This window comes from Scaptodrosophila lebanonensis, unplaced genomic scaffold, assembly GCF_003285725.1.
Source record: "Scaptodrosophila lebanonensis strain 11010-0011.00,11010-0021.00 unplaced genomic scaffold, SlebRS2 tig00000024-arrow-pilon, whole genome shotgun sequence".
Classification (NCBI taxonomy): domain Eukaryota; kingdom Metazoa; phylum Arthropoda; class Insecta; order Diptera; family Drosophilidae; genus Scaptodrosophila; species Scaptodrosophila lebanonensis.
The window spans coordinates 14,367,123-14,380,895 of NW_022060538.1; the positions used below are offsets into that span (position 1 = coordinate 14,367,123).

The following is a 13,773-nucleotide window of genomic DNA, read 5'->3' on the forward strand; positions in this document are numbered from 1 at the left end:
TGCAGATTTAAGATAAAGTGTTTAAAAAATAAATAAGTTATTAATCGATTATTCCTGTGTTGTATGCGAGATAATTAAGTTGTCTTAACCTTTTTATATTTATTTATTTATTCATTTATTTATTGATTGTTAATTACTTCCTAGTACTAGGCCACACATAATACAAAATCCTAATGCCAATGTTCATTCATTATAAAAATCTGTTTAAAAAAAATTTTTTTTTAAACTTATATGTTAAAGCAAAGTCACTTTAAGAAATTTTTTTATGAACACTTATCCACATGAGATTTCTTGATATAGACTATAGACTGTAGTAGACCCTTCCGGTCAGTTTTGTCAAAAGACGTGCTTGGAAAAATCGATGTGTGAAATTTCAATTATTACTGAGAAGGATGGGCTTGCAAAGAAACAGTCAGACAGACAGAAGGACAGACAGCCTCAAAATAAAAATTAAATTAAATTAAAATAATATACTATCATTTAAATATTAAATATTTTTAGTTTTTATTGGATATACTTGTATATTATTGGGGATTATAAAACTAGTTATCCAACATATTTTCATTATAAAGGTTCCGCAGGAGACTGCTAATATATGTATCAATCAATACGATTGAGTGCCCCCAACACTTAAACTCTTTCCTCCTCCTGTTTACGCCTTTTCTCAGGTTCAGTCACGCGCTTGTCTCTAGCTCAGACGCACACACAATTCAATTCCATTCAATTCAATGCCGCAAACAACAATTTTTGTTTTCTTACTGCCACTTGAGAAATGTCAAATGACAGTGAAATTGATTTTCATCACACACACACACATGCACCCATCATATACACACACACACACATATGCATGTATGTATGTATGCATTTGTGGATATATGGCTGGCAAATTCAGCAACTGAATCATATTCATATGTTTGCCACGCCTTACTGAGCATTCGCAAAACGTGCCTGGCTACACATTGTGGGAGCAGGTCGGCCGGTTGGTTGGTCGCCTTGTTGCCACCAAGGCAACGCCAAGTGGCAGTGGCAGTGACTGTGGCTGTGGCAATGACTGTGGAGCATTCAAGTGTCCCTTGGGCGTTGCACTGCAGTTGATGTGGGTGCCGTTTTGTACTTAGAGCTTCAGCTTGAAGTGCACTGCCTATTCACATCTCTATCCGTGTGCTCTTCATTCATTAAAATCAAAGGCAAGTGCCTCTGCTTCTACACTCGACTTTTCGAGCGAGCCAAGTACGTGAATGTATATAGTACGTGTGTGTTAGTGCCCAGCCATCTGAGGCGGCTAATCTATATTGTCATGTTGCTACATGGAACAGATACAAAATCTCGTTTTTCACATTGTCGTGGCAACCGCAGCTGCTTCACACTGCCACTCGTATGGATGTTGCTTTGGTGGTGTGTTTGTTTCATTGACTTAGCCCGACTGTCGTCATCTGTTTGTCTGAGGCCTTCAGTCAGAGAATGCCAAGCGTGGCTTCTTATTGTATATTGAGCATATATTGATAATATCCTTATCCCTGTATCTAAAGGCTTTTGCGGAATTTTCACTTTTATTGTTTAAGCTTTCAGCGCAGATTGTGCGCGTATTATTGAAATCCCTTTTGTGTGCCTTAGGGCGACACACGCCACTCACACCCGCACCCACACACTCACACAAACACACACATTCACACACCATACAGCAACAAATTCTCATGCCTGCATTGTTTTTCATAGCTGGAGGCTTAGGCTGTGCCATTACCAAACTTCCTGGCGCCCCATCTACCAATCCCTTTATATCTCTATATCTGCTTGCTTGTCTGTCTATCTGTGGTGATGCGTGGAGCACTTGATTTGTATAAAACAAAAGCCTTGTTGCGACTTCGAAGTTATTTGAAAGCATTGATTACACATCGATAGGAAGAAACAGCTGAAACCAGCAGTCGGCAACCGACAACCGACAGCCAACAACTTCTTATGACAATTGATATTTCCTGCAAGTTTGACAATAGACTGGAGCAGAGTGACAACAGATGGCTGATTATTTTTGTATTTGTGCTTAGCTTTAGGTAAAATGTTTGGTGGCCTTAAATAAATGTGTTAAAGCCTCGTAGTTGTCTGTGTTGTAGTTGCTTTAATAAAAGTCTCTGCCTTTCCACTGCTTTTTTTTATTAATTCCTGAACCCAAAAGCTGTTAAGAGGATGTAGGAATCTCGAAAAGTATAGAAGCTAGACACACCAAGTTGATCAATAATAACACTAAGGATAACACTTAGACATCCTAATTCAGTTTAACAATAATTCCATATTTTGCTCTTTAAGCCTAGCCCTATTCTACAGACTTCACCATATTGCTCTCCTTCTTTGGCTTAACACGCAAAACTGTCTCTGGTGATATGTTCGTCCATAAGTTGAAGTTCGGAGAAGTGGATTTCATTAACAGAGCTCTCTCTCTTCATTCAAAAAAGTCTTTTTTTTAACTATTTAAATACGTGAGAAAGTTTGTAATCGTATATATATTTTAATATATATGATCAGCATGAAAAAAATAAGCAATATAGACATGATCGTCCATCCGTTCGCCTTAACGTCTATCATGTGAACACCGAAAATCATAATGGTAGCTGAGAGCATCAAACTTTATAATTCCTAAGCAATTTTTATATTTATTTCACGTTTTATATTGTAGCACTAAAATTCTTAGCTTCATCGAAATCGTTGCACTTCATTATATAGCTGTCATGGGAACGATTGGTGCAATAAAGTTTATTTAGTCTGTAGCGGAGAGAGGGCAGACAATAAAGTCAGTCACTCTATTGGATAATGTTTTTATTTCACACTTAGCTGCCACATAATATTCAATCTGTATATTTTGTAATCTTTGTGAACTTATTATAAAATAAATAAATGAAAACCAATTAAAACAGCAGTATGGCCTACTGCTCATTTATTTGTAACCTAATCAATATTTGTTGATTATAGTATGAAAATCATTTATGTTTCAATTAATATTTAACATATTTATGTATTAGCATGTGAATATAGCAGAGCATGGCTTTAAATTGTCTACATTAGTTACATTTGAACAAAATAATACATATTTCTGAGGGCCACCTGCCTGTTTTTGAATTCAGCTTGCAATTAAATTCGTTGAGAATTCTGACAACAGTGCGTATGGGTAATAATAGAATGCTAATGCTAGGAGGAATAATTGATTTGTGTGCTTTCAGGCGTTCAATAAAATGCAAGATGCAATTTATTTGAATTAAAATGTACCTGCATTACCAAAATGTCAATTAATAACAAAAATACATTTCCTAAGCACTAATTTAATTAGAGAATTTCAACTTTTTATATGCAGATATCGTGAGCTTAACAAATTAAAGCGAGTTGCTGTTAATTTATGTATATAGAGTACAGTATGTAGATACATAGCCACATAGTACAAACATAAGCACATATAAGCATGCACTTACATATGTATATATGTATGTACGAGTATGTATTTATAGTATATGGCACGTGCTTGGCTCGAGTGCCGAGACTCAACGGCCGTTTCAATTTAACGCATAACGGTCACGGATATCCGTTTAATGGCCATGAATACATAAATAATAAAAATGTATTTGTTTATTGCACGCCGACAGCCACAGACACACCAATACACACGCACACACATACTCACGAACTTACACAGCATTTCACTGAATTTATTTACCTTTGCAAATAAAATATATGGCTTTTTTTTTTGAACGTCAACTTAAACGCAATTTAAACAAAGCCCAGCAATATTTATAATAATCGTAATAAAATGCAATTCGAAAAACTATTGACTATCTGAACGCGAGCAATGGAGATTGCCTTTTGTCTGACTGCCAGTGGGTGAGCGGGCGAGCGGGTGAGTGGGTGAGTGGGTGAGGCCTCTGTACATGACTTCCGACTTCCTGTGGCTTGTTAAAAATTATTTAATTTTATTGTGTTTCAATTGTGTTTGCCGTGTGAGGAAACAATAATCCAAAGTCATTGTTGTGGCAACTACGTTGCATAAAATTTACTCGAATGTATAATGAAATATATAAAAAAAAAAAAAAACAAAGTGGGTAGCTGCCACAAGCATGTTCTTGTTCTTGTTATTGCTGTACTGGCAAAAGACAGCAATGCAGGCCACACTAATGCTTGGCAATTTACTCAGCTCTAAAATAGCAAAGCATGCAAATTAAAAATGCCATTGGGCAAGTTCCACTCTCACACACATACACACACACACATAAAGACAAAGAGAGGGACATGTCGACCACCACTGACAGCTTGCATGCAAATATGTACTATACATGAGGCCAAACAACATGTCGTAGAGTTACACAAAGTGCTTAATCAAGCTTAAAAGAAAAGGACTTGAAAAAGAAATAATAAAAGCATGACCCACACACTAACACTCACATTAGCACTCACTAGCACATACTAGCATATTGGCGCAAACACAGCCACCCACCCACACACCCACACACACCCACACACTCTCACACACAAGCCTCACTCATTGAGTGCGCAAAGTGAAGTGAAGTAGTTTAAAATTAAAAAGGACACTTAATCCTGTCAATGTGTTACCGCTGCCAACGTCCTAAGTGAAATTCTAGCGAACTGCCAGCGCCGAGAGCGCTCGGATTAGCAGCTAGCCCGAGCCCCAGACCGATCCTTCCCTATATTGAAGGGGCAGGGTTGTGGTGGCCGTAGTTGCTGACTGATGGGTGTATGGGTGTTTTCATTTGATTTGGCTTGTCTTCATGCATGCATGCATGCCTGCACCCCTTCCTACATCACACCCTCTGAGAATATGTGTGTGTGTGTGTGTGTGTGTGTGTGTGTCTGTTTGCACACTGAAGCGCACAAAAAGTGCAATTATGTGCACAAAATGGAAAATGACGCCAGGAATTGGAGCAATTCGAAACGGCAGAGCTCCAAATGAAGACACAAGCGGGGATGGAATTGAAAAAATGGTGCAGACAGAATGAGACGAACTACTTGGAGCCACAACTCTGATTGCCAGTTATGCTTTGTTCGTGTCTAGGCTTCATGGTAAACAAATGGGTAAGCATCAGATGGAGGGAGACATTGCAAGACAGCATGCATTAATTCAAAAGCAAAGGGGGGGGACTGAATAATTATGATGTGAACAATTAGCATGCCATTAGGGAGGATATATTTTGGCACGGACAGACAGCAGCCATGTAATGAGCTGCACAATAGTTCAGTTGAGTTATAGATCTAAGATGGACTGAACTTTATAGCCAAACTATTTTGGAATTAAATTAAAAGATTTAAATACAAATATTAAATCAATAGTACACATATCTATTGAGGTACGTTTTATGGTGCATATGCTTCCGACCTATATATGTATACTACAAGTATATTTATATAGACACTTTAACCAGATAACTAAGCTCCACAGGCAAGTTCACGCCCTCCTCTGCATACCAAATCCAGATCTTGTTCATCCACAGATCTTTGCTCTCATACAGGCAGATGGAGAGACGGATATGTGTAGAACAATTCGTCATGTCACATATACTTGTAGTTTGTGGAGTCTATTGCAAAATCTGAACAATCTAAGCAAGTAAGGCAGAAACTAATGCAAACAAGAAAGGAATGCTACAGTCAAGTGGGCTCCACTATTAAACACCCTGTACTCACATCCACAAAAAGGAAAAAAAAAAATTATTTAATAAAAAGAATGTAGTTATTTATATAAATTAAATTAGAAATATTCAATACATACATATTATACTTAAGTGAAGGCAAATGTTTATGTACAGTTTCAAAAGCATACATTTACAGCAGAATCGTATCCCTGCATTACAGAAATAAGTCATAGCAGCACCAACAACAGCTGCTTTATAATTACCCTACACTATGAAACTTGGCTTACAGACACATAAGCACTTAAAATCACCAAATTTGAATTCAAAATTCCAGGAATAACGGGAGTTATGGAAAATTGTGAATACCGGAGCAGTGGGGGGTGTATCAGAAAAAAACCACAAACTCATCCTTCCTCGGACTTGGGAGAATCTGGATACCAAGTTTGGCTATTCTAGCTCTTATACATTCTGAGATCTTTGCGTTCATACAGACGGACGGACCGACAGACAGGCGGACATTGCTTTATTGACAATACTTTGTGGGGTCTGAACAACTAGTATACCCCTGGGGAACAGGGTATAAAAAAAAAACAATATTTAATGTCACATCAGTCAGGCCTTGGGCGTTGCGTAAATTTATGAAAAGCGGAGCCAATAGTATATATGGCATGTATTATAAATAATTCTAGAAATTTTTATAGCATGTACCCAAAGGGTACAAGGGTCCGTCTCTATGAACGCAAGCATCTCAGGAAGTACAAGAGCAAGAATAACCAAACGCGGTATCCAGATTCTACTAAGTCCGAGAGAGGACGAGTTTGTGTTTTTTTTCTGATGCTCCCCACCCCCCCCCCCCCCCCCTCTCCACCGCAATTCGTGTTTTTCCCATAATCCCCGTAACTCCCGTATTTTTTGGAATTTTGTACTCAAATACATCCGTATAGGGATTATGTGTCTGAGTGCCAAGTTTCATCATGATAGGTTAATTATGAAGAAAGTTATAGCCACAAACATAATCTCTGCCCAAGCTCTGCCGGCAGGGGTTGCTGCTTTGACTATTTTTTTTACTGCATACAAGCAGGCATAGACAGGATTCTGATGTAAATCTATGCTGTTGAAATTGAAATTGTACATGAACACTATGTCTGTATGCATGTGTTAAATATTGTATTTTTAATTTAATAAAAATATTTAATTGAATTAATTAATTAAATTATTTTTAATTTTTTTTTTTTTTTGAGGGTGGTACAGGGTATTTAAGAGTTGAGCCCGCTCGACTTTAGCATTCCTTTCTTGTTTTACTTTATATTTATTTTTGCAGTTGATATTTGAACAGTACATTATAACTTCTTTATCTATCAAAGGAAGATGGCATTAATGGGCTGCAACATACGCTTCGTATATGCAATCAGCTTAAAAGCTCGGCATATACATAAGAGCAGTAAAACAATTTGCAAAAGTATTGGTCAGTACACGTCAAGGTGTCGAGTCAATTCCTGACTATATAGATCCCCCAATTTGCAAATTCTCTCACTCTTCACCATTTGTTATTTATTATCCAAGTGCCCTATTCTCGCACTTCGCCTGCTATACACTGTTTATTATGGCAGTTTGTACTTGTATTTATGTTTCCTACATCAACGTATTGTACCAAGTCAGTTCTCTTAAATCGAACTGAAAGGTTCGCCAATATCTTGGGTGTGGTGCAGAAGATCTTCTTCACCACTGTGCTGACGATTATTCATCTCAACTCCATATCGCAATATCGACGGTACGGCTCTATTTATGCGAGCATTTCCAAATTGGAGCGTGACATTTTCGAAGCCGGTCAGCCATATGGCTGTAAGAGCTTTTATTGGCTTATAGCCTTGAGTTGTGGCCTGTACAGCGTTTTTCTTATCGCTGCCGTTCCCAGCTTATAGCGCCCGCTCTCAGCGAATTCTTGACTCTTCATCAAGAAGTCTTAACCGAATTAATTATTCTGCTCCTACAGCTCAAAAGCTACGAATATTGTGTGTTTGTACAGCTAGAATATGAATTACTGTTGCGACTGAAACTACAAGTGGGAAAAACTGCAAACGGAAATGGAGGATGTGGAGAGCATCGAGCCTTGTTGCAGGCTCTACAGGCCACGACAATCAGCTACTTATGGCGCTGGTCTGGGGTCGTTTGTTGGCGAACTGGAGACATACTTCGTTCAAATTGTTATTCTACATGTTCTCAACTGAGTATACTAAATCCAGGCGCTGAGTGCGTTCCAGCCGTTACTGTGAGTTTTACAGAATTCAATTGGAAAGCGCTATTTGTGAATTTTATCAAAATCAGTTCGACATAAAAATATTAATAAAACTTTTTCAAAAAATTCAAAAAATAGTTCAATTTTAATTTAGGCATCTACCTGTTTAAGTACTAGAGCTAGCTGGCATAGACTTTCGTTGGAATAAGAGCACTACAATAATACTAATCTGTTCAGTCATCAATTAAATTAGTCTGTAACTTAACCTGCATATGTATTCTTTAAATATTAGAGTCCCATGGGTCCACTGATAAATCAACCGAACTAAATTTAAGTTGATTCTACAATTACAAATGGAACTTACTACGAATTGACGAGTTGACTGGAGATAAAGGACGATAGTTTAATCCGAAAAGAACACATTAAGCACCTGAAGTACCAATCCAACCAACATTTGGTCAACCAATTATAGAAATGTGGTTCTTACCAATACATTGTTTATTCAGATGTGTCAATGAAAGCCCAATTCTTGTCTGGTTCTCAATCCATTAGGTTATTAGTTTTTGGAATATGCTAAGATTTTTTTGTCTTTTATGAAATCCAGTCCATTGGCAAATAAGCAGAGCCAAATGACAATCAAATGGGCAGCTATCGCCAAAAACGTATCTGTTTTATTTTTTTTTTTTTGAAACTTTGCACCGAGTCTTTTTTAAGGACACAGATATTTCGAGATCGACTGTTTCAGATCACCATCACTTTGTTGTCATCAGCTTTTAATCAAAAAACTTGTATATTTTTGAAAAATATTCGATTAAAATTTCATATTAAGAGTGTTGCTGTCAAATATGAAATTACTTTCGAATTTTTTCCATAAATCCAGTCTAAATATTTTTAAGCTATTTTTATTTTCAAGACAAAAAAAAACATTCAAAACAAAACAAATTTAAAAGATTGAAAAAGTTGAATGTTTTTAATTAGGCCGATATCTTTTAATACATTAACAATAAAAGATTTCTAAGACATTAATGGAACATTTTCCATATTCCTTCGTTAATCCATTATGTATACCTATTTGATTGAACTAGCAGCAACTCTTGAATCAGATATACTATAAAAGCCTTTTATCTAATTAATTAATATGACATCAATGCAATACAGAACGGACTGCGACTGCGACTGCAATTTGTCTAAATGGCCACAGTCTCGAATACGCCAGTGACTAAGAAACTACAAAATGTCGAGTCAACTGTTGAGTGCAACACGTCCATATTTACAGCTCTGTTCGGTGCTTACGTTGACCTTGCCACCCAATTTCCACACTTTGCCGGAGCAAAGGCGACGCCGGCTCCTCTTCATATTTGCTTGCTATACGCTCCTCATTCTGGCAATCGGTGGTTATGTTACGTATATCAATATATTGGGAGTGTACTTTGAGATCAAGTTATATAAACTGGAGGAATTTACCAATATTCTGGAAGTAATACATACGATATTTTTCACAATACTGTTGGCAGCCATTCATCTGAATATGTTGCTGCAATATCGACGTCTTGGTTCACTGTATGTGGATATTGCCCAAGTTGAGAGAAACATTTTCGAAGCGGCTCAACCTTATAAAGACTTAACAAGAGTTTTCAGTTTCCGATGGCGCCTAGCGTTGAAGTCTGGACTGCTCATGGTATTTCTGGTCGTCACTCACTCCTACATTACGGCAACTGGTCTTGCAAAATCTTTGTCTTTGTACGAACAAATCTTAACCATATTCATTCTGGGGCTTCTCCAGTTTAAGTGTGTAGAATATTGCGTGTTTGTGCAATTAATACACGAGCTAATACTCTCCCTTAAACGGCAACTACAGCAACTTCATAGAGAGATGGAGGATTGCGGAGAAAACGACGCCTTGTTGCAGGCTCTTTGCAGCGCCTTACGTTTGAATCAGCTATTATTATTGCGTGTGTGGGCCTTGGTGGGCGAACTGGAGGCCTACTTTATGTTGCCCATGCTCCTTCTCTTTTTCTTTAATGCAGTGTCCATATTTTGCTTAGTTAACTGGTTATACATACAGTCGGTGAATCAACTCGATTTCTCTCGTAGCTGTAAGTGTCGAATATTGCAACTTATATTTTTTGTTTATCCAAAAAAATTTGATATGCAATAATTTCCAGGGCGCCTGTACAATGTTTTGGTGTTGGTGGTCAATCTCTTTGTTCCCTGCTGGCTAGCCCAGTCCTGCATCAATACGGTACGTAACAGGAGGCTGCGTTTATCTCCTTAAACATTTAAGTTGGTTTTCCCCCCACAGTATAATAGTTTTAGCAACATGTTGCATAGTGTGGAACATGGCAATTCACGAATGTTGATCATGCGGCTGAGGGAATACGCCTTGCAGCTGCAACACCTCAAGTTGCTTTTCACCTGCGGCGGACTGTTTGACATCAACTTGAAGTATTTTGCAGGTGTAAGTAGCAGAGCTGAGGTATTTCCTTTTAAGCCAAATAATTTAAACTACGTGTTCTACAGCTGATTGCCACCACTTCGACCTATGTAATCATTCTGATTCAATTCAAACTGCAAGCAGATATTGAAGCTAAACAAGCAGCCAACAATGCTGCCAAAGTCCCTATTCCGCTCTCGTAAGCTAACTTTTTCAAATTTCCCGCAAAGGTGAATCGCTTCCACACTCAATGACATACATTTCAGCAACTGACGCAACACATATGCAGTGCAAAGGAAAGCAGTTTAAGAAATTAAGTAGAAGGTTACTGCTATAGAACTCAAAGCAGTCACACCCAAGATGGGATACACACACGCTCTATTCATACTTTCTATTATTGTAAGGTAAATTTAATTTACATATTCAAAAACAAGTGGATTCTGTAATTGAATTGATTTAAATATTTTATCTCTTATTATCTCGATTAGTATCTTGATTCGAGTTACGGTTTACTTATTCTGTACGTTCCTAAAAATATACACTTCATGTTGCGCTACTTCTTAAAATTGTACTCAAATTTATTTTAGTTAAATTGCAAAGAAATCTGAAATGCCGGAATCCAGGAACAGAGTATAAAGTTCTCTTAGTCTTCTCAAAAAAAGGGACGTGTTAGTCCCGGACTTCCAGGTCCCTCATAGAGGGGTCATAGAGAAATTTTCAAGCACAGTACGAAGAGACTTTGAAGAACAAATTAATTAAGAATTAAGAAAATGCTTATGTGTTCTTATCCTATATTGTAGCCACAAAGCTTATACCTTTTTCAATTAGCTAGCAACAACTCTGGAATCTGATATAAAAACGACCCATCTAACTAATTAATATGACATCAATGCAATACAAAAGCGTGTTCGGGCCACAATTTTGCTAAAAGCGGTTGTAAATGGCGACAGTCTTGAATTCCCCAGTGACTAAGAAACAACAAAATGTCGAGTCAACTGCTGATCGCTGCTCGTCCATATTTACAGCTCTGTTCGGTGCTTACGTTGACCTTGCCACCCAATTTCCACACCTTGTCGGAGCAGAGGCGACGCCGGCTCCTCTCCATATTTGCTTGCTATACGCTCCTCATTCTGGCAATCGGTGGTTATGTTACGTATATCAACATATTGGGAGTGTACTTTGAGATCAAGTTATATAAACTGGAGGAATTTACCAATGTGCTCGGAGTGATGCATTCGATATTTTATACAATACTGTTGGCAGCCATTCATCTGAATATGTTGCTGCAATATCGACGACTTGGTTCACTGTATGTGGATATTGCCCAAGTTGAGAGAGACATTTTCAAGGCGACTCAACCTTATAAGGACTTCACAAGTGTTTTGAGTTTCCGATGGCGCCTAGCATTGAATTCTGGACTGCTCATGGTATTTCTGGTCGTCACTTATTCCTACATTTTGGTTCCCCTTCTTGCAAAATCTTTCACTTTGCACGAACAAATCTTAACCGTATTCATTCTGGGGCTACTCCAGCTCAAATGTGTGGAATACTGCGTGTTTGTTCAATTAATCCAAGAGCTTATACTCTCCCTTAAGCGGCAGCTACAGCAACTTCAAAGGGAGATGGAGGATTGCGGAGAAAACGACGCCTTGTTGCAGGCTCTTTGCAGCGCCTTACGTCTGAATCAGCTACTATTATTGCGTGTGTGGGCCTTGGTGGGCGAACTGGAGGCCTACTTTATGTTGCCCATGGTTCTTCTCTTCTTCAGTAATGGTGCGACCATATTTTACACAGTCAACTGGGTGTACATACAGTCGCCTAATCCTAACGACTGCTGTCGTTACTGTAAGTTTTTAAAATCTCAAAAGATGATGATTGATGTGCAATAAATATTGTATCACTGTCTCTATTTTCAGGGCGCCCCTGCATTATTTTGGTATTGTTGGTCAATCTCTTCGTACCCTGCTGGCTAACCCAGTGCTGCATCAATTCGGTAGGTACCAGGAGATTTCGTTTATCCTTTTGAGCACATTTGAAGCTTTTTCCCCACAGTACAACAGCTTTAGCAACATGTTGCATAGTGTGGAACATGGAAATTCACGAATGTTGATCATGCGTCTGAGGGAATACGCGTTGCAGCTGCAACACCTCAAGTTGCTTTTCACCTGTGGTGGATTATTTGATATAAACCTAAAGTTTTTTGCGGGTGTAAGTGCCAGTTTTGATGTATTCCAATGCCATTAAAGTCATTTAAATTATACTATTTTTTCGACAGCTGATTGCCACCATTTCCACCTATGTAATCATTCTGATTCAATTTAAAATGCAAGCAGATATTGAAGCTAAACAAGCAACCAACAATGCGGCGAACAGCCATGTACCGTTTCTGCCGTTCCGTTAGACTAACATTTCACAATTTCCCAAAAAACTGGTACATTAACCGTTGAATGGCATACATTTCAGCATTGACCCTGAACACATGCAGTGCAAAAGAAAGCAGTTTAAAAATTAGGTAGAAGCTTATTGCTACGCAACAGACCCAAGATGGGATACACACACGCTTTATTTATACTATCTATGTAAGGCAAATACAATCGACAAAATCAAGAACAAGTTGATTCCGTAAATCAATTTATTTAAATATTTTATCTATTATTGTTTCAGGTTTTTCGCCACACCCGTCGACGTCTCGCTTCTAGTTCCAGTTATAATTAATTTATGCTATACGGCCTTAAAAATAGACATTTCATGTTGCGTTACTGGAAGTTCTTAAAATTGTACTCACAATTATTTTAGTTTAATTGCAACGGATTGAACTTATATGCTACAACTTACTTGCTATATTGCTTATCACCTACTGCTAAACATCTGCCCACCTAGACCTATCAGTGTATAATTTTTAGATGACAACGATAATCCTAATATATATATTGATTTACCTATAACCGCTCGTATATAGCATAGAATGAGTGGATTTTAATTTTTGTGAAATGTTCAGTTGCGTTCATTTGTTGCTTTTGCAATATTTTATAACCTTTAATGGATAATCACAGATTAAATAACTGGAATAAGTTGTGGAAGTTGTGTACACTCACAAATATACAAATATATTTAACTAGAGCAAAAAATTGGCTATTTAAAATGCGCCAACAACCAAGAAACTGTGGCAGAAAACTGTTGCTTTACTTTGACCAATAATACATGTATATAGATATATAACATTTACAGAATCAACAAGCACACACTATATAATTTGCTGTCGATAGAAATGATGATTGTTCATAATAATTCCATTACACAATTCAATTATACAATTTTGCCACTGGCAGTACAATTAAATTAAAGCTTCACAGATTAAATATTACATATCCTTTATATAAAACCATACATATGTTGGTATCAAAATAATTGTGGAAGGACACTGGCGGTGTTAATATCTACACAAACACACATACTTGTTTATATAATAATATACAATA

The 13,773-nt window shown here is 37.6% G+C and overlaps 2 protein-coding genes across 2 annotated transcripts; both read left to right on the forward strand.

Annotated features, from left to right (window-relative positions):
* The first annotated feature begins 9,094 nt into the window (after positions 1 to 9,094).
* Positions 9,095 to 10,497, forward strand: LOC115620332 (putative gustatory receptor 98b). Its single transcript, XM_030513528.1, has 4 exons — positions 9,095 to 9,956; positions 10,026 to 10,102; positions 10,163 to 10,318; positions 10,381 to 10,497. Exons 1-4 carry the CDS (start codon positions 9,095 to 9,097, stop codon positions 10,495 to 10,497), a joined length of 1,212 nt encoding a protein of 403 aa, XP_030369388.1.
* A 780-nt stretch (positions 10,498 to 11,277) lies between these two features.
* LOC115620334 (putative gustatory receptor 98b) lies at positions 11,278 to 12,695 on the forward strand. The gene is made up of 4 exons (XM_030513531.1): positions 11,278 to 12,139; positions 12,211 to 12,287; positions 12,347 to 12,502; positions 12,570 to 12,695. The coding sequence occupies exons 1-4, from the start codon at positions 11,278 to 11,280 to the stop codon at positions 12,693 to 12,695; spliced, it is 1,221 nt and encodes a 406-aa protein (XP_030369391.1).
* The last annotated feature ends 1,078 nt before the right edge of the window (positions 12,696 to 13,773 follow it).